The sequence below is a fragment of the Jatropha curcas genome, chromosome 9, assembly GCF_041381405.1.
Source record: "Jatropha curcas cultivar XTBG-Jc1 chromosome 9, XTBG_Jcur_1.0, whole genome shotgun sequence".
In the NCBI taxonomy this organism is placed as follows: Eukaryota; Viridiplantae; Streptophyta; class Magnoliopsida; order Malpighiales; family Euphorbiaceae; genus Jatropha; species Jatropha curcas.
Window position 1 is genome coordinate 9,151,487 of NC_143159.1, and position 23,137 is coordinate 9,174,623.

General features: G+C 32.6%; 2 protein-coding genes and 1 long non-coding RNA gene across 3 annotated transcripts; 1 reads left to right on the forward strand and 2 right to left on the reverse strand.

The window, feature by feature from the left end:
* The first annotated feature begins 2,207 nt into the window (after positions 1-2,207).
* LOC105640934 (protein CYPRO4) lies at positions 2,208-6,183 on the forward strand. The gene is made up of 2 exons (XM_012225346.4): positions 2,208-4,007; positions 5,692-6,183. The coding sequence occupies exons 1-2, from the start codon at positions 2,388-2,390 to the stop codon at positions 5,971-5,973; spliced, it is 1,902 nt and encodes a 633-aa protein (XP_012080736.1). The 5' UTR covers positions 2,208-2,387; the 3' UTR covers positions 5,974-6,183.
* A 1,978-nt stretch (positions 6,184-8,161) lies between these two features.
* LOC149493578 (uncharacterized) lies at positions 8,162-10,505 on the reverse strand. Its single transcript, XR_016322450.1, has 3 exons — positions 9,928-10,505; positions 9,254-9,319; positions 8,162-8,376 (listed from the first exon to the last, which is right to left on the reverse strand). It is a non-coding gene; the product is annotated as an uncharacterized LOC149493578 (long non-coding RNA).
* An 8,055-nt stretch (positions 10,506-18,560) lies between these two features.
* Positions 18,561-22,342, reverse strand: LOC149493579 (uncharacterized). The gene is made up of 2 exons (XM_089725551.1): positions 19,272-22,342; positions 18,561-19,186 (listed from the first exon to the last, which is right to left on the reverse strand). The coding sequence occupies exons 1-2, from the start codon at positions 22,321-22,323 to the stop codon at positions 18,816-18,818; spliced, it is 3,423 nt and encodes a 1,140-aa protein (XP_089581677.1). The 5' UTR covers positions 22,324-22,342; the 3' UTR covers positions 18,561-18,815.
* Between the last annotated feature and the right edge of the window lie 795 nt (positions 22,343-23,137).

Genomic DNA, 23,137 nt, shown 5'->3' on the forward strand with positions numbered 1-23,137 from the left:
CTTCGCCTTATTTAAGTGTACTGCTATTTGTAATATCAGTTTTTGTAAATTTTGATATATCTCCAACTTGATCCCATATAGTTACTATAATTATACCTCCAACTTTTGTGGTCATAGACCCGACCCGTGAACTTCAAACTCCATTTTTGTAACTGTAACTATCTCGTAAAGATTTGTCATATGGTTTGTACATTTGCAGAAAGGTCACAAGCAGTATGAGCAGAAAACTATTGTAGTGAGAGTAAGTATTCATTTCAGTTCATAAGTTATTTTCTCGCAGTAATTAGAACTAGGATCCATGTTTACAGTCAGTTTCAAGAATCAAGATTATCACTTCAAGACAAAGAAATCTTCTTATGTTATTGATCCTCTTAGTTATTATCTCCATATTTATAATCAATTTCATGTTTATTATCATATAAACATGAAAATTCAAAATTCCTAAAGTTGCTCTCGTCGAATCTACTTTTGTAAGAAAGTAATTTTCTATAGGAAAGTTGATTTTCGATAACTAAATACCTCCAGTACAGACCGCTAATTAACTAGAGTACAACATAGAGAGTGCTTATAATTAAGGGGTATTTAATTATTGTTGTTTCTTACAAGAACAATTAATATTATTTAATAATCTTGTTGAGTTATAGCTTTCGCTAAAAGGTTAAGAGCAGCTTCAAAAAATAAATTAACATATTGATATTATAAAATTGTTACTGCTATTATTTCACAAGATCTATCATGAAATAGAGTATATAAAATAAAATATAAGCACTTAAAATTTATATTAATTAATATTGTTGAGATAAAAATATACTTTTAAGTTTTATAATTTTAATAAGTTTCTCAAAATTAAACAAATTAATTTGAATTATATTTTTGAACTTGATTTAGACGAATTTAACAAACTAATTTTAATTGATATTGTAATATTTTTTTCTTGACTTATTCGATTATAACCATGATTTTTTAGTGGCGCCTATTCTCATGATTCATACACAACATAAAATTCTTTTTTAAATATAATATGTGGCACCATTAATTCTTTTTTTTGGATAAAAACCATGAGAATAAAACTTCCTAAGTCTAATGGCATTGGTGGCCGAATAGGCCTTATGCACTTAGCTTAGAGTTGTTTTATTTTTATTGAATAATTGCCTTAATTTAATGGTTTCTAAAGTAAATGAATTTGGATTCTAAGTATAATTTTCAAATTGGTATGGTTAAAGCTTGGTTTTTCTAAGAAGCATGTCTTTATGCATAATGACAGTGTGATTTAATATTGAACATGAAAATTACCGTAGTCTTGAAAGTAAGTGATGGATAGAAGTGTTATTTCCTTTTTCAGATTTTTGATTAAGTATAGTTTTTAGAGGAAGCTTTTAAAATTTTTCTATATGAATTTCCTAGATATTTTCCAAGTAATTATGGGTTTGCTAGCATGTGAATTCTAAAGCATATATGATTGTAAGATATATTTAGATTGTTATGATGAGACTTGATTCTAGCATCTTAATATAGTGCATTTAGCACAAAATGTGGCATCCATTGCCCTAGTCCTTCGGAATTAAGTAAGGGTTGTTATGGGTTGGGCACTAGTGAATGAATAAAATGAAGGATAATTACTATTGTATCTCTATATTTTGTATAATTAATTATTTTATTTCTATATTTTTTAAAAATGGATAACTTTATCCTTAGTGACCGATTCCGTATAACTATATTATCCATATACTTATATAATTTTCCATTAAACAATTTAGGAGTAATTACTATTTTCTTCTTATATTTTCTCAAAGTTAAATATTTTGTTCTTGTATTTTTTAAGAATATAACAATCTATTTTTAAAATGAGAAGCACAAAATAGTTAATTTTTATAAAATATAAGGATGAAAGAATAATTATTCCTCAGACTTTTAATGAAAAAACGACAAAAAGCTAGATGGAATAATAAAATAGTTGGATAGAATCAAACGTTACGGATAAAATTAACAACTTTACAAATATAAAGATAAGGTAGTTAATTACGATAAAATATGTGCACAAAATAATAATTATTCCATAAAATGAGCATCGCCGATGAAATTAATTGATTCATTTGGTTTTGGACCAAGTACTTGGTAGTATCGGGAATAGATCTGGTAAGGCAACCCAAATCCGACCCGCATGACCCATTCATAGCTAACCGGTAATAGTGGGTAACCTCTATTACCAAACCTGTCGATTCAAAACCCTAAGCCGAAGCCTGAAACTGCCAACGATACAATTTCAAAATTTGAACTTGGCGCTCTTGCTATTTCGGCAATTCATCTCCCTCTGGATCTCCAATTTCATAGCCTTTCTTCATTCTCTACACAGTCAATTCCATCCTTCCAATAAGAAACAAAAGAAAATGGGAGCCGCTAACAGCCGCGAAGAGCTCTTATCGGATTCCGACACGGAGTACCAAGAAGAAACTGAAGACGAAAGCTTCGCAACGCCAGAGAAATCATCCTCCGGGCACAGACCTAAAACTCCTTCGTCTTTGGACGACGTTGAGGCCAAGCTCAAGGCCCTCAAGCTTAAATACCCATCTACAGCAACCCCACCAAGCGAAAAACCCAATTTGAAAAATGCTGTCAAGCTCTACCTCCACATTGGCGGAAATACTCCCAAAGCCAAATGGGTCACATCGGAGAAGCTCACCTTTTATTCCTTCTTTAAGACGTCCAAAATCGGCAGTCAGGAAGATGAAGATGAGGAATCAGAATCGGAATCTGAAGGGGAAGGTTGGTGGGTGTTGAAGGTGGGTAATAAAGTTAGAGTTAAAATTGCTGCTGATATGCAATTGAAGACTTTTAAGGACCAACGTCGCGTTGATTTTGTCGCGCAAGGAGTTTGGGCTATGAAGTTCTTTAGTGACGAGGATTATGGGGATTTTATTAGTAAGTATCAAGATTGTTTGTTTGAGAATACTTATGGGTTTGAGTCCAACGATGCCAATAAGGTTAAGGTTTACGGGAAGGATTTCATTGGATGGGCTAACCCTGAAAAGGCTGATGACTCTATGTGGGAAGATGCAGAAGATAGTTTCTTGAGAAGCCCTGAACCAGCAACTCCAGTTAGGGGTAATCAAGATTTGAGAGAGGAATTTGAGGAGGCTGCAAATGGAGGGATACAGAGCCTGGCATTGGGTGCATTGGATAATAGTTTCTTGGTAGGTGATTCGGGCATTCAGGTTGTTAAAAATTTTAGCCATGGGATTCATGGGAAAGGTGTTTGTGTCAATTTTGGCGGTGAGAACCAAAGGAGTGGTTCAAAGCTGGCACCTAAGAAGGCACTTCTTATGCGTGCTGAAACTAACATGTTGCTTATGAGTCCAGTTGCCGAAGGCAAACCACATACTAGAGGTTTGCATCAGCTTGACATTGAGACTGGGAAGATTGTTACACAGTGGAGATTTGAGAAGGATGGAACTGATATTACAATGAGGGACATTGTAAATGATACCAAGGGGGCTCAGTTGGATCCATCAGGGTCAACATTTTTGGGATTAGATGATAACAGGCTTTGTAGGTGGGATATGCGTGACCGAAATGGGATTGTTCAGAATCTTGCAACTGCTAGTTCCCCTGTCCTGAATTGGGCACAAGGGCATCAGTTTTCAAGAGGAACAAACTTCCAGTGCTTTGCAAGCACTGGTGATGGATCAATTGTTGTTGGGTCTCTAGATGGGAAGATACGATTGTACTCAAGCAATTCTATGAGGCAGGCAAAAACAGCTTTTCCTGGCCTGGGATCACCTATTACTCATGTTGATGTTACTTACGATGGGAAGTGGATATTGGGTACCACTGATACCTATTTGGTACTCATCTGCACTCTGTTTACGGACAAGGATGGTAAGACAAAGACAGGTTTCAATGGTCGAATGGGAAATAGGATTGCAGCACCCAGACTGTTGAAGCTAACTCCATTGGATTCACATTTAGCTGGGGTTAATAACAAGTTTCGCAACGCTCAATTTTCATGGGTAAGTAGACATATTTCCTTTCTAGCTGTGTGTTGCATTTCCTGCTTTGCTTTGCTGGTAGTCTTCCAGTAATGGATATGATATGGAAGTCTCCTATCATGCCCATTGAACTTGAAAGCTTTCTTGCCTTTCTTATGGTACTTAGTGTCATTCATTTTTTTTTTGCTCACATTTCTGTCAATATCTGGACTTGTGTTTATTTTGTTTGCTCTAAGGCTGCTTAAACTACAACTTTCTAGATAAAAGCGAACAAAGTTGCTCCATGTTAATTTTTATCAATCTGTTTCTCTATCCGTTGCACTTAATTCCAGTGTATAATACATGCCTATGGTACTTTTGTTTGTAGCTGAAACCCTCAATCACTTGGTACTGTGGTATTTAGTAGTTTCTGCAGAGACCTTTGGAATGTGAAAGGTGATTTTGCCAGGGTATAGAGGAATTGAGTGGCTTTTTATATATGATACTTTGAAAAGATGTTCCTGTATTGATCCTTAGAAAGTTTTTTTCTCCACTGATGAAAAGATCATGTAATGTTTTACAGTGATATAGAAGTTGGGTTATCCAGAATTGGTTTTGTTTTACCTAGTGCTTCAATCGGAAAGACTGCCCAATATTGCTTGCTTTGCATTCCTATGTTTTAGGATAGATGCTTGTTGATTGGGGTATTGTACTTGCATGGTCACTGATATAGTGGGGATTTGAGTTTGTTCTATGATCAAATTGCTTTTTGCAATGGAATATTTTCTTTGAACTTGAGGCCCTATAGTATTTATCAACATTCTTATCCTGATTATCCAGCTAAGATTCTTTTCCTCTTATTATGTCTTCCAAATTTGATTTAATTCTTCTGGCAGTCTCTGTCTTGTGTCTTCCCAACAAAAACATAAGCATACTGATTTCTACTGTCCCTAGCCCATAGATATCCTCTTTTGAATGTTGATAGCTCCTGACTGCTTGATGAACCTTACCGAACAGAAAATTTGTTTTCTAGAACCTGCATTTTTTCTAGTTTACAGATAAGATATACCTTCTTTGATGGTTTAACCTTGCAATGTTGTCTAAATTAGTAGCTAACTCTAGTTGTTATTTATAGCACTCTGACTGAAATTCTTGATAATTTTGTGTTATCTTTACCGTTATTGTTGCACGTCCTTTATTCTGTGAACTTGTTTTTCTGAAGTGTTCTTTCTTGCTTTATTGAAGACTTATTTTAGAAATGCCAAATATAATGAAGTGGAAAAGCTGTTGTTTTCATTCATGAATTTTCATTTAGACCTCAGCCATTGAAAGATTGTGACCATGTTCAAACAAGCCCAATGAAATGCTGATATATAATGATTGAGTATCAGCCACTGCAGAATTATGCATCGATGGGGTGCCTTTGCTGTGTCTCTATTAATCTGAAAATTACAACAACACTACTTAGCCTTAATCCCAAACTAGTTAGGGATAAAACTGAAAATTATTCAAATAAATTTTTTGTGCTCAAAATTACATAAAGATGAGTGGGATTCTATCTCTAAATATTTATGCACTTTTTAGCTCTAACCAAGTAGTAGAGTTGGAATTATTTTCCCTCATTCATTTCGTTCCATATCCCCTGCCCTAGCTTTTAGCTACGGGAAACAATGTGGTGACTGTGGATAAGAAATTTAACATGTATGGTGTTATAAAATTATTTCAGGTCACAGAGAATGGGAAGCAGGAGCGCCATTTGGTTGCAACGGTTGGCAAGTTTAGTGTGATATGGAACTTCCTGCAGGTAAAGAATGGGTCACACGAGTGCTACCGCAATCAAGAGGGCCTGAAGAGCTGCTATTGCTATAAGATAGTCTTGAAGGATGATTCCATTGTTGACAGTCGTTTCATGCACGATAAGTTTGCAGTCTCTGATTCTCCTGAGGCTCCGCTGGTGATTGCAACACCTTTGAAAGTCAGTTCCTTCAGCATATCCAGCAGGCGATGACATGACATGAAGATGCTCCGACAGTCTTCAGTGTCATTAGCAATGTAATTCAGATGGTTTATATTAAACCTTCTTAATTGTATTTTACATTTTTGTTTAACCAAGATAAGCTTGGATTATCTTAAGGGAAGGATGCTGTCTAATTAAGTTGTACAAGATTTCTACGTAATTGCCAGTTATTTGATGACATGCAGCTTTAATTTTGTATTATTTGTCAAAGAATCAACTTCTGTGATTTGTTCTTTCATTTTTCTTCAATTATTCATCAAGTTATGGCTGTCTCTCAATTTTCCAACAATTACCTTGACCGGTCTTGAAAAAGTTTATGGTAAATACACCTCAGAGCCAATTTGGAGCTGCCGGGGCCATTTTATAATGTTTTATGGTATGCATGTAAAAGATGAGTTCTTACTTTGGATGGTATTGTATAAAGAGATCAACACTCCACTAACAGAAGCTTAAAAGAGATGAAAATGGTATACTTTGTTCAACTCTTCCAAATATTGATTTTTCTTTCATTAAATAAATAAATTTACTCCTCTATTTTTTGCAAAAAACTTTATAGCAGTCTTAACTTTTAGTTTGGCACATGAAAACTTTAATTTTATAAATTTTCACCACCTACAAAACCATTCTATTGAATGCTTCTAGGGATGGAAGTGGTGTGAGTATTTTAGGGTATCTGCTCCGATCCGTTTAAATAGGATATGTGTAGTTATAAATGGTTTTTTGAAGGGTATGGATAGTGAAATTACTAATTGTAAAGGATATGGGTACGGAGTGGGTGTAGGTCTTTGGATACCTGCTACCCACCATTGGGTACCCACGGGTATCCTATTCACTGTTAATAAAAATTATATTTTAAATAAGTTTGAATTTGAATAGTTAAAATTCGTGGGTACCCTACCCATTTAAAGTATTTTAAACGGGTTATGGACGGATATGAATAGTAAAAATTTAAATAGATTTAGATACAGGTACTTAAATGGATATTTAAACGAGTTTTAAATGGATACGGGTATTAAAATTTTAAATGAATATGATACGGGTAGCTTAAATTTAGTGGATACCCGCCCCGCTTCTAGCCCTAAATGCTCCAACTCCTAATATCAAATCAATTAAACATTTATTGAATAGTTGATAAATGTGAAAAAACATTGTTTCAAAAGTTTTATTGAACCCTCATCAAATCATTATCTTACATATAGAACCAAAAATCTTAACTACCTGTTGTTGTTAGTGTGGAAAAGTGTGCAATGTTATTAAAATTCATAATTTTAAATGGCATAATAGATCCTTATAAAGTTGGAAGTGTTATAAGGTTTTTCTTGAAAAATATATGAGAAAAATTTAAGTATTTTCTTTGTAATGACATTCTAAGCAGGGTGGAGGGAGGGGGCACTGGGGGAGCCTGTTCCTCTAAACTACAGAATTTTTTTTTTTTAAAAAATTTTGTTTTACAACTTACTGCAAAAATTTTTTAACTTCGTTTTGGTCGCTTTAACTTTAAAAAAAATTTTTTTAGCCTCTCAAAATTCTGAAGTCTAGCTACATACTTATTCCAAAGTTTGTTGCATTCTTCAAACCAGCTTCTCATATATAATGAAATATTGTTATGAAATAAGTAGATGTCCTATATGGGTTAAAAATCTGTATTCTTAATTATTGTGAACTCTATTTTTTTAATTTGTGTAGTATTCTATTAGGATTATACTTATGTAACTATATACATGTGGTTTCTCATCAATAGTATATATACTTTTGTATTCTCTCCCTATTCTCTTTGTATTTCTCTTTCTAATTTTATATTATTTTATAACACATTATCAGCACGATTTCGTTCTACCACTGTGATGTTATTCTACCGCTTTCAACTTCATCAATGGATATGATTTTGCTCGAACCTTTTCAAACTTGATGAATTCGATTAAAGCTTAGTGCATGCTATTTTGCATCAAAAAGGTAGGATCCAATATTAATTATATTACAAGTATACTTATTTATTTTGATTATTCATTATATATAATCGTTCATATATATATATATATATATATATATATATATATATATATATATATATGATTAATAGCTTGACTGAATATATTACTGTTACGACCCGACTCCGTGGGCCGGACCGGCACTAGAGCCTAGGTAAGCATAAGGCCCCCGAGGCCCGTAGTAAGCCTAATTACTCAACTTATACATTCCATACCATTTATAAAAAGTAACGCATACAACAAGGCCCAATTTAAATGCACAACCCTATAACTGCAGAGTTCAATAATATTCTGATAATAGAATAATTTATACATCCAAAATTAAATAACAGAAATATAAAGTTTACATTTATAACTCTGCGGAGAAGATTGCAGAGCTTCCGTTGGATCAGCAACTTCATACTACCTGAGAAGTTTGGAGAGAAGGGGGGTGAGTTTTGCAACTCAGTGAATAATAATAAATAATACACACCACATACAGTCACACGAAATGCGCCCTAATATACTGAATGATCACACAACAATCAATCATATGGTATAACATCAGCACCCACAAACAAAATCACCTTTAAATAATCACATCACGTGGAAATAGTCAGTGGAGTCACCGAACCCCCGATGAGCCGTCCTCCCACATGGCTCATCCTCTCACATGTGCACCAGGGAGCCGATCCCCCATACTGGCCGACCGGTCTAATCCTCACTTGACCAGCCCTTTCATTGTTTTTCTATCCTCTCTTTTCTTTTTCATACCAACAGGAGGCAACCCGGTGGTCTCCATCCAATCTAGATCATCAAGCGCTCACAACAGGAGGCCACCCTGCGGGCTGCGATCAAATCTAGACTGTCCGGTGCGCAACGACGAGAAGCCAACCCGTGGTTAACGGTAACGGTAACGGTAGGTGCACACGGGAGCGCCGATCTCCCATTTACCCGGCTAACAGAAACAGAATCAGGATCCATATAACAGAATCAGAATATAACAGAAATCAGAATCAGGATCCGTATAACAGAAACAGTCTCACAAACCCATGGTGACCCACTTCATCCCAATTCCACACAAACAAATCACAATATATGCACAGCACAATTATTCAAACAATTCTTTCAACGTACTACACCAATACATCCAAATATACAATTATGCAACATAAAATAAATATGAGCTTTAATATAAATAAATATATATATATATATATATATATATATATATATATATATAAGGTTTGTAAAAAAAATGCTATGCAAATGCATGTTGATATGCATTGTTTATTATTACTCACAGCGCTGGAGAGCGAAGTTCTAGCTTTGATTCTGTCCTGGAGGAGCACTAGATGGACCCGAGCGATCTAAGCAGAGTAAGAACGACACAAAAGAAAATAATTCTATCAGATAAAATATTTCTTTACCACTCTAAGAATTTTATTTTATATTCTAAATTTTTCTACGTAATTTAATCTCGATATTTAATTTCTTTTCTGTAATAACTTTTTATTTTTCTACCGAACTCTATTTTATTTATTTTCTTCTGAAATCTATTTTATTTCCTACCGACATTTATTTCATTTTCTACCGAAATTTCGGCAACATCTCCCCTAAAAATTGGACTATCTACCTGTTAGAATATCAACAATATACCAATAATTCCAAACCACACAGCCCATCCATCGGGCAATCAATCAATTCAATTTCCCCATCCTCCATCCGAAATACAATATTAACATTACCTTTAATTCTCAATTCCTTATTTCATTCCATTCACAATATTATCATCAAAATTCCTCAATAAATTAATCAAAGGATTTTAATTCAATCAACACTTATATTATAAATCAATACTAAAAATTAAATTAACTTAATTCAACTACTCACAATTACTAAATTAAATTAACTAAATTGATTAACTACAATAATAAAATTTATTTAATTAACTAAAATTACTAAAATTAAATTATACCCAATATATATTGCTGTCGGAATTGTTTGACCGAAAATGGAGGTTACACGTGCCGGAATGAAGAGCAGGTGGAGGCTGGTGGCCGGAGGTGCACTGGAGCAGCGGCAGAGCTGCTGTGACGTCGGCGGAGGTGCGATCTGTTGTGGCGGATCAGTGGCGGAGCAGCAGCATAATGACGGTGGCGCGACAAGGTGGAGATCGTGCTGTTGCCGTGCGCTGCGCGCGATTTGGCAGAGGGCGGAGCTACTGGCGGAGCTGCTGCGACGTCGAGCTGCAGCGAGGTGGCGCGCGAGGAGGCCCGATCGACTGGAGGTGTCGCGCGACCTGCTGCTGTCTCGCCAGAAATGCAAACGCAAGGAAGGAAGGGAAAGAAAGAAAGAAGAGAAAGGAAGAAAGAAAGAAAAGAAAGGAAGAAGAAGAGGAGGAGGTGGCGCGGTGGTGGTGGCAGTGCCGGTGGAGTGGAGGTGCGCTGGTGAGGGGGGATGAGTTTAGCGTTGGAGATGAGAGAATTTTCTAGATGGTTTGGGTCGAACCGGTTCGATTCGGTTCGGCCCAAATCTCTGGTTTTCAATTGGTTTACGGCTTTTTCAATCGGTTTTCAGTTCGGTTTCTCACAGTATTCGCAATAAAATATTAATATGAATTTCCAAGCTATCGGTTCATTAAATTTAATTGGAGAATATTTTGAAAATGAAAATTCGGGTTGTTTCAATTACACTAACTTGTAGTATATATATTATCATTATCATTGCATGTTTAAATATCTGTCATGGTGTCCATGAAACTACCTTTTTTTTTTTTATTATCAATTAATTAGATCTTAGATATATATTTTAATTTATTTTGTTTATTTGTCATATTTTCTAAATTCAATTCATCCAGTATTGATGATATGTGAGTTTATTATCTGTGTTTAAATCAATTTTGTACTATGATTTAATATAGAATTTGATCGTGGACAAAAAAGAAGAGAGGGACTATTGTTTATTTATATAGGCTGTAGGGACTGCCACTTACGTGGTTGAGTCTTGGCCAATTTATGAATTTGGTTTTTTTTTTTTTTTTTTTTTTTTTTTTTTTAAGTTTTTTAGGCCCAAACATAGTCACTTTTTCATGGCCATCAATAAAAATCATATATATAATACTATTTATTAATAGATTAATGTAATGCCAAATTACAAAATTCAACAAAGTATAGTTATGCACATACTAGTCGTTACTGTGTATGGATAGTTGCTACAGATTAAATATGATTATGCGCTATTATGTAATTCTAGTTTCATTATTTTTTTTGTGATTTCATTATCCAATATATTATTGTTATTTTGTTATAATATTTTCGTCCATATCAAATCTTACGAACTTTTATTCCTCTGTACATATATTTTATTGCAAGTATTTTGTGCTGAATATGCTATTCGATTGTTGATTTTTAATTTCGTGATTTGAGTTTTTATGGGTAAGAATAATTTATCATGAATGCTAAACTTGAAATATATTTGGATAATATGAATTTGGAAGATCAAGATTCTAATCAAAATAATATAAAGGCAATGATATTCCTCTATTGAATATTTGATAATTAAGTATCGATTCGTTCTTTGGAGTGATTTGAAAGGAAGATACAATAATCAAAAGAGCTCATCATGAATTGATGATCGCTATGAGATCATAAAATTGTAAGTTATTTCAACTTTGCAATATCAAAGTTATTATTTATTATTATAATTATTGCTATATATTAGAATATATTATCCATGTGATATAAATTTTGAGAATTAATTGATTTATTTCTTAAATATAATTAAGATATTGTTATTATTATATTTGGAGCTTATATTAGCTCTTAATCTAGAATTGTCAATGATATTATTTATACCTTGAATATGTTCCTGAAGCAGCAATATTGAGAGAAAAAGTTTTATGATAAACATTGAATTTAATTCATATCATTCTATTATTGAGCAAAGTATTGAGCTCCTAATTATATCATGAAGCTTGTCCAATTAGATTTTCACCATTCCCTGAAGTGAATGGAATGACATATAATGCTGACATAAAAGTAGTGAAATCCACTCAACTAGATTTGATGCATTGCCTGAAATGAATACAATAATATATGATATTCGGTGTAAACATGAACAATGAATGAGATATACTCATCATTGAGAATATCAATAAGGTCACAATTGAAGTAATGGTCTTAACAATTATGGTGGCTACATAATTAAGAACAAATTTTACCACCAAAAGTCGTACAAATAATGTGAGATATATGAATATTGATTATGTACTTGTTGTACACCAAAATATTGAAAGACAAATTTACTTTTGGTGGTAAAAGAATATTAAAAGACTCCGGCAGAGCAAATATTATTATATAAAGGAATGAATTTTATGCATAATGCATTATTCCAAAGATATTCATTAAAATGAATATTATATAAAGATAACAATTCAAATAAATATGATTATAAATCAGAAGTTTACAAATTCAAGTACTTTATTATTTGGCATGATCGGTTGGACCATCCCGATCAACAATGTTGTGAAGAAAAATTTAAATTATTATATGGATATTTATTGGAAAACCAGAAATTTCTTGAATTATTCATGCTTAGTTTATTCTCAAAGCAGATTAATTATTAAGTAATCACCAAGTATAGTTCAAATTGAACTGCTTGTATTTTCTGAAATATATAAAGGAAAATTATGATCAATTCATTCACCATGTGGATCATTTAAATATTTGAATGGATGCATCCAAAAGATAGTTACATGGTTATTAATTCGCAACCTGGAATCTACAAATATTATTAACTTTCAAACTGAAGTTTGTAAGCACATAATTTTCAGATTATGCTATTAAGCTAATTTATCTTGAGAATGATGGTGAATTTACATATCAGGCCTTTAATGATTATAACACTTGTTGATTGAAATAATTATAGAGCAACTAGTTATTGCTTTTATTTATGCTCAAAATCATTTAGTTGAATAATTTCTTAAATGATTGCAATTAATTGCAAGACAATTATTATGAGAATAAAACTCTTTGTTTTTGTAGAGCAGGATGTTGTTATATGTAGTAGCACTTACTTGCATCAGGTCAATAAGTTGTTATATGTTCTCCCTTTTATAATTGATTTTGGATCAAGAATCAAATACCCATAGAGAAATTTTATTTTAAATGTGCATCATATGTTCTAATTGCTCCACCACAACGCACTAAGTGTAACATCCTACTGAATCGAATCGTTGCATAGAATGTAAAAAGCAACAGCTTGACATCATAATCAGCATACAACATGATATTAGCATGAAAGGACATAGGTTCAACCAGATTGTAGCGTCTCAGCTCGGTTCATTTGAGTTAACGGGTGGACCGGGAAGGGATGTTACACTAAGATGTGTCCTCAAAAGAGGTTGAAAAATATGTCGGGTATGGATTTACATTTATCTATCTAGAACTTTCAAATACGAAAGTTATTTGTGGCCAAATTTGCTAATTGTTATGGATCCTGACATTAGGGGGAGAAAATAAGTAGCAAGAAGATTAAATTAGCTGGAAAAGAATTATCGTTATTAAATCTTGATTTTCATACAAGGCAGTGTGAATTTAAAAGTTTAAAAGAAAATTCATCTACAAAATGTTACAAATTAGTTGCCAGATGTATTTACTGATCCAAAAGGTGATAATTAAATCTTATATACTAGCTGCAAATTGCTCCTATTAGAATTGAAGTCCCTGAAGGACAAATTGCCTATGTTAATGAGTTTAAGGCATGCCTGAAGCATGGTAGACCAATCGGTTCCAAGGATAAAAATCCTAGAAAAAGAAAATGAGCAAATATTCAATATGGTTAAGTTCTAGAAAGTAAATTCTAGCAGAAATCTTAGACATGACTAATAAGTTTTTCGAAGAAACTCAAATACCTGGAATCATTGAAAATTATGAAATATCTATAAATTATGTCATGTCAGGAAATATATGAAACTGTTATAAAAGAAATGTCGACAATATTTATATAATATAGCGCTTGAAATTGTGAAAAATAATGAGGACCTTGAGTTTAGTCTATTGAGAATATAGACATAGAATTGATTAGTCAAAATAAAACAACGCATGTGGCATTTAATTTACTTGAAAAGTAAAATTTGAAATTTTAATATGCGCATCAAGAGATGTCAAGTCAGTAGAATACAAATATCTATTTGCGCGAAAATTGAAACAGGTCATGAGATATAAAGTAAACTTGTTGCACATGTTTTTTCGCAAAGAACTGGCATTGATTATGAGGATAAATACCATCATGTGGTGAATACAATTACAATTTGATATTTGATTAGTCCGCTAGTTTATGAAAATTCTAAATGTGTCTAATGAATTAATGGCTGCCTATTTATATGCTAACTTGATATAGATATCTATATGAAAATCCCTAAAGAATTTTAATTGCTTGAAGCATAAAATTAAATTCTCGAGAAATTTATTCAATCAAATTATATAGAGTTCTATATAGATTATTGGATAATGATATCCATAGAATACTGAAAAAATGCTTGAAGCAAGCAAATCGAGACCTCGAGAAATATATTCAGGATTTCTATGCAGGTTAAAGAAATCTCAATACATATGGTATAATTGCCTCAATGATGTTAATGGCTAAGACAATATTATATTATTTTATAATATTTTATTATTGAAAGCATACTTTTGATATTTACTTTATATACTATCATGAGTAAGGTGATCCCTTGATTAGTGAATATCTGTTGAAAAGACATTTTAATAATATTGTTATATGTTCATGAATTTTTACAGAGATATTTGGATATGAATTTATCATTATTTGGTTTATAAACATTATTGAAACTCCTAAAGAGCTTCCAAAGATTATAAATTCCTTAAGGAAAGAGTTTGAGATGAAAGATATGGGAAATATAAAGTTTTGTCTCGGCCTGAAGATCGAGCATTTCATAAATGATAGTTTTCATATGAATCCACATATATGACTAAGTTATTCAAATGATTCTATGTGGATAATAGTGAGGTCACTTGATGAGAAGATGACCATTTTTTACTTTGAGAAAAATTACGAAGAACTCTTGGTCCTAAAGTACCATATCTTAGTGCAATAAAGAGGCTAATCTATTTTGCTACTTGACTTGATTTTTATAAATTTTATTAGGAAGATGTAGTTCTTACTGGATAAGAAGAAATTAAATGGAGTTAAACATATATTTTGACATCTCCATGACACAATATATATGAGTTATATTATAATTAAGATGTCAAAATCAGTTTTGATTTGCTATGAAAATGCAGGTTATTTGTTTAATTCACATTATGTTAGATCATAAATAAGCTATTCATTCACATGTGGAGGTACAATTATTTCATAACATTCAAGAAATGAAGTATTACTACTACTTTTAGCCATGTAGAAATTTTAGAACTCATGAAGAAAGACGAAAGTGTGTTTGTTCGAAGTATGTGCAATCTACTTATCTGTAGAGAAATTCCTATAATATTTGGAAAAAACATTTCACACACTCATCTCCCTTAAAGAAATGATATATTAAAGAAAATAAGAAGAGCATATATTACAACAATTCTTCTTTTGCTTATGATCTACAAAAGAATGGTAACATTGAAGTTCAATCACGCAAGACAATATTGTTAATTTATTAGCATTTTCTACTACAAGTTTTATGCTACAAGCTTTTTACTACAAGTTTTGAAGAATTGATGCACAAAATTAGAATGTATAAATTTAAAGATCTCAAGATTTATCTTCATGAGGGGGAGTAAATACGCACTGTACTTTTTTTCTCTTTAACCAAGATTTTTTCCATTGGATTTTCCTGGTAAAGGTTTGTAAAGAGGCATTATTTCAATGCGTATTTAAGAAAAGAATAATGTACTCTTTTTTCTTTACTAAGATTTTTTTTCCACATGGTTTTTTCTTAATAAAGTTTTAACGAAGTATAGTCTTTGAAGAATGGACATCCAATAGGGACTGTTATGAAATAAGAGGATGTTCTATATGGGCTAGAAGTCTGTATTCATAATTATTGCGAACTATATCTTCTTGATTCGTGTAGCACTCTATTAGGATTCCATTTATGTAATTATATTTATGTGGTTTCTCATCAATAATATATACACTCTCATATTTTTTCTCTATTCTCTCTTTATTTCTCTCCCTAGTTTTATATTATTTTATAACAAAATATAATTTTTTATTGCAATTATCAATTATTGGTGATGAACTATGAGATTGAGTGATGGATATGGAATATCAATGAGAGATACTCTAGGTTATGGGCTAAGGTTACACAGACATCTGATATGGGATACAAGTACAATATCATTTGACATGGACACGAGACACGATAATTTTCTAAAATAATAATTATCTAGTAGATTTACAAATTGACAATCATAAATAAGGTTTTATTTCTTTTATAATTTAATTTTTTTATTTTAAGTGTAAATAATTATTTACTATGTATTTAAGACGATAAGTTTAAAATTTTTGTTAAATTTATAACCATATAAAATTTTTAAAAAATGTTCTAAAGCATCTAAGAAGTGCCTTTAAAGAGAGTTTCCAAGAGGATTCGTTCTCCAAGTGTGTTTGACACGTTGAGTATTGGCGCTTTGCAGTATACATATATATAATGCTTTAAGTCGAGTAATAAGGTTAAGTTTCTCTGAATTCAGTGCTCAATTGTATGTTTTAAAGTCAAGCTAAAGGCCTAAAAATGCTTGAATTTCATCAAGCTAAAGCCTCAATTCTCCAAATTGCTAAATATTTATTCCTCATGATTAAATAATTATACTAAAATTTGCAAAAAAATATGATTTTATCCTTGTATATTCTTGCATTTTTAAAAATACATCAAAGTTTTTCTTATATTTTAGTCGTTAAATTATGTTGAATTTCAATCCAAATTCATATATTTTACCCATTAAGTTAGGGAAAAAGCCAAGGTGAGATGAGAAATAACAAAATTGAGAACCTCAAATAACATTGTAGCATTGCATATATAAAATGAAGAAGAAGCCAAAATATAAGGAAGAACATTTTGGGCTTTTGAACGAATTGAAATAGAAAAGGCTTTGCATGTCTAAAAGAGTGGAATGTCTTCATCCAATATCAATCATAGTGGGTGGATTGAAGATCCATTAAGACGATGTGCACATGTGGAAAAACAATTTGAGATTCAAATTTTAGATGCCTTGAAGAACAAGAATATTCTCTATAATTACTGTCAAAATAATGAGTGTGGAACGTTTCTCCATTGGTTAAAGCTTGCAAAAGCCATCGAGTGTGCGAGGAAAATGAGAGAGTCCAGAGAAACATGAGATTTTAATGATTATGAAGTGATCCAACGGACCAGCCTCTCATGATGTGCATGATTTGATGGAAGTCTCTAAATGTGACAACTATTATGAAAAGAAGATAGTAGAATATAATAAATAATTAATAATATATTTTTATATTATATTATTAATATAATTATTAAATTATATTTTGCTTGATTTAGTCTAATTTTGTAGTTTTTAGGTTTAGGATGATTTGGGCTAAATGGCATAGTTTCCTAACTCTACGTAATTTGATTATATTTTAGTTGATAAATTCTATAATAATTTTCAATATTAAATTGTAATTTACCTAAGACATAACCATACTTTATGAACCAAAGAGTGTATTTTATACGAAATCTAAACAGGATTAGCATATACCATTTCTAATCCTTTGATTACGAAATCTGAAGGGTCTTTTAGATCTCTTTAAAAGATAGGACACAATTCAATTCATTATTCTTTTCTTGACCAAATTCCCTTAAAAAAATTATAATCCATCAATTGGTGTTATGAGCGTAGACACGATCTTCTAATCTCCGGTCTATGCTGTAATTTAATACATTGCATTTTCCTTTTAATCGTGAAATCAAAGGTATTTATCCAAGCTTACCCCAACTTGTATAAAATCCATCAAAATGGCACCGTCTAACATGAATTATTCTTCATTAATTAGGAGTATGTAATTAAGTCTTCAACGACAGTAAGTTTTAAAATGACATAACATCAATTAAAAAAAAAAAAGAACATGAATATTTTATGGGTCATGGTGACAAAAATTTAATGACATTTTCGTCTAAGGCTGCAAATATAATATCTTATATAGCAAGAACTATTAAATTATAAAACTTACCTGAGCTTTAGAATAACATTATATTTGTAATATTTTAGATATTATGATGACGTTACAATTAATAACTTGGTAATTGATATGAATAAGTCTTATTATCTACTAGTCTTGATGTATGTGCCCACCCGTGCAGCCAACATTTTCTTATTCATTTTTTACATGTACAATACATTTTCAATTGTAAAAAAAAAAAAAAAAATGTCCAAGCAGGCCGAATATATGGGAAGAGCTTTGAAGTTCAATTCCTACTAAACACATCGCCAAAGAGAGGCGAAAAGCTTTAACTGTGAATAAGTCTCGAGCCGGATTAGGTAATCCGTGGTAATAGGATCCGGATACCGGTGGTTTATACAAAAAAAAAAAAAACAAAAGAAACTAAGTGCTTATAAATTAAAGATGACAATAAAATAAACTAATGTAAGGATTTAATTGCAGAAAAAGAAGAATTTAAGTGGACATATGCATCTATTTTAGATTGGGAAGTCTCTAAAGAGAACGATATGTTTAATTAAAAGACATAAAATACTATGCATTTTTGCTTAAAAAAAATATCTTATACAGGACAGGGGCAAAGACTGTTTCAGAAAATAAGAATCACTCGTGCACTAATAAATACTTTGCAACTCATATAAAAGAAAGTTATGCATTCTTCTAATTAAATGGTTAGCTAGAGACTCCATCACTGATCAAAAGCTCTCCTAATTTAATTTCAGAGAATGGCTTTGTTAATGGATGCCATTTAGCCATTAACTTTGAAGAAACTTGTTCCATTGTTGGTCGAGATTGAGGATTCACACTTGAACAAGCAAATGCAAGTTTTAAAATGTAGATCACTCCCTCAGCTTCTTTATTATAAGGTGATGGTAAACGTTGATCAATCACTTCTTTTATCCGTATTTGTTGCACAATTGCTGAAGAAGATGAAAGAGATGATATGAAATCACTCGGATGTGTTCCCATTATAATCTCTAGAGTCACCACACCAAAGCTATAGACATCGCATTTTTCATTCACCATCATTGTGTAAGCGAGTTCTAAAAAATTTACAATTCCACATTAGTTTGTAATAATGATACTTTGCTGATAAATATTAATTAAAGATGATATGAAGGTATGCACCTGGAGCTGTGTACCCAAATGTGCCAGCAAATGATGTCCAATGTGTTGAGTCAGGCATTAGTAGCCTAGCTGTGCCGAAATCAGACACATGAGCTTCAAACTCTGAATCCAATAGAACATTGTTGCTGGAAATATCGCGATGAATAATTGGAGGAAAGCAATTATGGTGCATATAAGATAATGCATTAGCTATTCCCTTAACGACATTTAGCCTCTTGCCCCAAGTTAACTCTGTTGCACGTTCTTCATCACATAATATTTTTCTCAAACTTCCTCTTTCCATGAAATCATAAATCAAGAATGAATGTTTACGATGTGAACAAAACCCATGTAACTTTACAATGTTCCGATGACGAATGTTTGTCAATGCAGAAATCTCATTTTGAAATGCTTTTAAATTTGTCATCTCTCCATTTTGTGATTGGTCATGAATTTTCTTCACAGCAACCACTCGACCTGTTGGTAACACAGCTTTATAAACAATTCCATACCCTCCTACGCCAATGCAATACATGGAGTTAAATTCCCTTGTAGCCTCAATAATGTTCTCATATTGCATATCTGTATCTTGGCTCCATATTAAATGAACAATTTGATTGCTTGATGTTGCTTTTTTGGTTGTATTTCTTTGGCGAAGGATGAAGAAACCTCCAATCAAAACAAAGAATAGAAATAGACTACCCAAGAGTGGAAGAACAATAAGATTGACTACGTTTTTGTTCTTTTTTCCTATGATTGCAAGAGAAACACAAGCCTCTAAGTTACTGTTATTACCACACAAGTGGCTATTATTTCTTAATGCTTCAAATGGAGCCACAAGAAAAGCTTTCGTGTTTGGAATTTTGCCCTCTAACTCATTGTAGGATATATCCACCTCTGTCAAGCTTTCTAAATTATCAAAGGCTTTTGGAATAGAACCTGATAAAAAATTGTTAGAGATGTTCAGTATCTCTAGACTTTTCAACTTTCCAAGCTGTTGTGGTATCTCTTTTGTTAACAAATTGTGACTTAGATCAAGAATTTCTAGAAAGTTTAAATTCCCTATCTCTGAAGGAATACTACTTGCAAATTTATTATTACTGAGATTCAAGAACAGTAATTTTGAGCATTCACCGAGCTGTTTAGGAATTGGTCCACTAAAATTGTTTGCTGCCAAGTTAAGAAGTTCAAGTTCATAAAACATTCTAACTTCTTTAGGAATTCCACTTGAAATCTTGTTGTTGGCAAGAGAAAGTTGGTACAGTGTTAAATTTCCCAATTCTTTTGGAATATTCCCCACAAGATGATTCGATGAGAGGTCAAGAACATGCAACTGAGTTGCCTTACTGAGTTCAGATGGAATTGTGCCAGAGATACTATTCTTTGATATTTTCAAAGTTGACAAATTCTGAAAATTTTCCCATTTCCATGTAAGCTCACCATAGAATTTGTTGTCACTTAAATCTAAATAGTACAAGTGTGGATATATCCCAAAATTTTCAGATATATTTCCTGTAAGTTGGTTTCTCTCAAGACGGAGTCTTATCAAACTACTGCAATTTCGAAGGCTTTTTGGGATGAGACTCGAAAAATTATTTCCATAAACAGAGAAAAACTGAAGTCGACCTCCAAGGCATACGTTATCTGGTAGGTGACCTTCCAATCTATTTTCACCTATTACTAATTGTTCTAATAGCATAAGGTTGTTAATCTCCAAAGGGAGAGTTCCGGAAAGCTGGTTGAATCTAAGATATAGAACTGATAGCTTTGTCAAGTTTCCTATAGAATTTGGGATTACACCGGTGAGTTCGTTATCATCCAATCTAAAGTTGGTGATCGATTTCAACATTCCAATCGAAGGTATGGGACCGGAAAGTTGATTTCGATACAAATGAATAAGTGACAGCTTTGTCAGGTTTCCTACAGAAGCGGGAATTGAACCATTGAGATAATTCTCTGACAAATCAAATTCAACAGCAAACTTTAAGATTCCAACTTCTTGGGGTATGGAACCAGAAAGTTTGTTAGCGTACAAATAAATATTTGATAGCTTTGTCAAGTTTCCGATCGAAACCGGAATCTCACCAATGAGCTGATTGGTTGACAATGCTAAGTAGGTAATTGTACTCGACATTCCAATTTCTGCTGGTATGGTACCAGAAAGTTGATTTCCTGACAAATCCAAATTGACAATAGACCTCAAAAATCCAAGTTCTCGAGGTATGGCACCTGAAAGATGGTTGGTATGAAGAGAAAGAGTTGATATTTTTGTCAGATTTCCTATAGAAGTAGGGATTCTGCTAGTGAGATAGTTCTTTGCGAAATCCAATTCAACAACAGACTTTAAAGTTCCAATAACTTCTGGTATGGAACCGGAGAGCTGGTTACTACCAAGATAAAGAACTGATATCTTTGTCAAGTTTCCAAAAGAAAATGGAATTGAATCGGAGAGATTATTGTATGACAAGTCAAGGATGGTGAGAAATGCCAAAGTTCCAAGTTTTAGAGGTATTGGACCAGAAAGCTGATTGCTATTAAGATGAAGAGTGGATAGCTTTGTCAAATTTCCTATAGAAGCAGGGATCGAACCCCACAATTGATTGCTTGACAAGTCAATAGATGTTACAGAGCTTAATGTTCCAATATCTTGAGGAATGCTACCAGAGAATTTATTAGAAGATAAGTCAAGGACACTGAGTTTAGAAAGATTACCTATATGTGAAGGAATGTTCCCTTCGAATGAGTTATTACTAAGATTAAGCCGAAGAAGATTGGGAAATAATGAAAAGTTGAGATTTTGAAGTGTACCTTCTAAACCAAAATCTGCGAGTCTTATAATGGAGACGTTTTTATTTCTATTACAGTAAATACCAAACCAATTGCAAGGAGTAGATTTGGTTGCAGACCAGGAAGACAAGACAGATTGGCTTTGATGATCAAGACTAGCTTTCCATTTTAGAAGAGCATTTGCTTCAGTTTGAACAGAAGCCATGGAAGTAAAAGCAAGGATATGAAAAGATAACATAATAATAAGAAAGAAAATGGAAAGTGGTGTGTCTGAGGAGGATGACATGGCTAATTACTTGTATTAAGAGATTGCAAAGATTTTATTGATGAATTTTAGATGCAGATTAAGAGATATTTATAGAATAATTTAATTTTTGGACCAAAGAATCATTTATTTTTATTAGTTGAGATAGTTGAGTTAGTTGAGTTTATTAAAATATCACCGATTAATTTAGAAAAGATAACCACCAAAATGGGTTACTACAATAAGATAAATACTTGGCAAGCTTAAAGACCCAAAACCCCAAGCCCAAAGTTGGAGGTCCAAGCCCACATTCTAAAATACTCCACAATTCTCCACACATGAGATGTAATAAAAATATCTTACCTAACTCTAGAATGTTTCTTGTAATCTAGACCGTCCAGTTTTGTAAACAAATCTTAGCCGTACATTGAGGAGGTGGAAATGCCTATAAATACCACCCCTCCTATCATTTGTAACCAACCAAGCAAACACCAAGCAAAAACCAAGTAAGTAATCATTTCCTTAAGCTTTGTGAATGTTTGCTTCTTATTAATACAATATTATTTGGTGTTTTGTGTTAGCATTATTTTGGTTGCCTTTTCCGTTATTATTTTTGGTGTTATAAATTATTAATCAATATTGGAGTTTATTACTGCGCTGATATCCAACAAGTGGTATCAGAGCCTGGTTGTGGTGGTAGTTGTTGTAGCCGTGGTCTTTTGTGGTGTTCATTTACAAGTGTAGAGTATCGTTACTCTGCTGGAATTAACAGTCGGGGACTGTTGTTGAAACAAGATTCACAAGCAAGGATTGTGATTTTAATTGGTCAAGGACCGTTGTGCATTGGTTAGTGTCA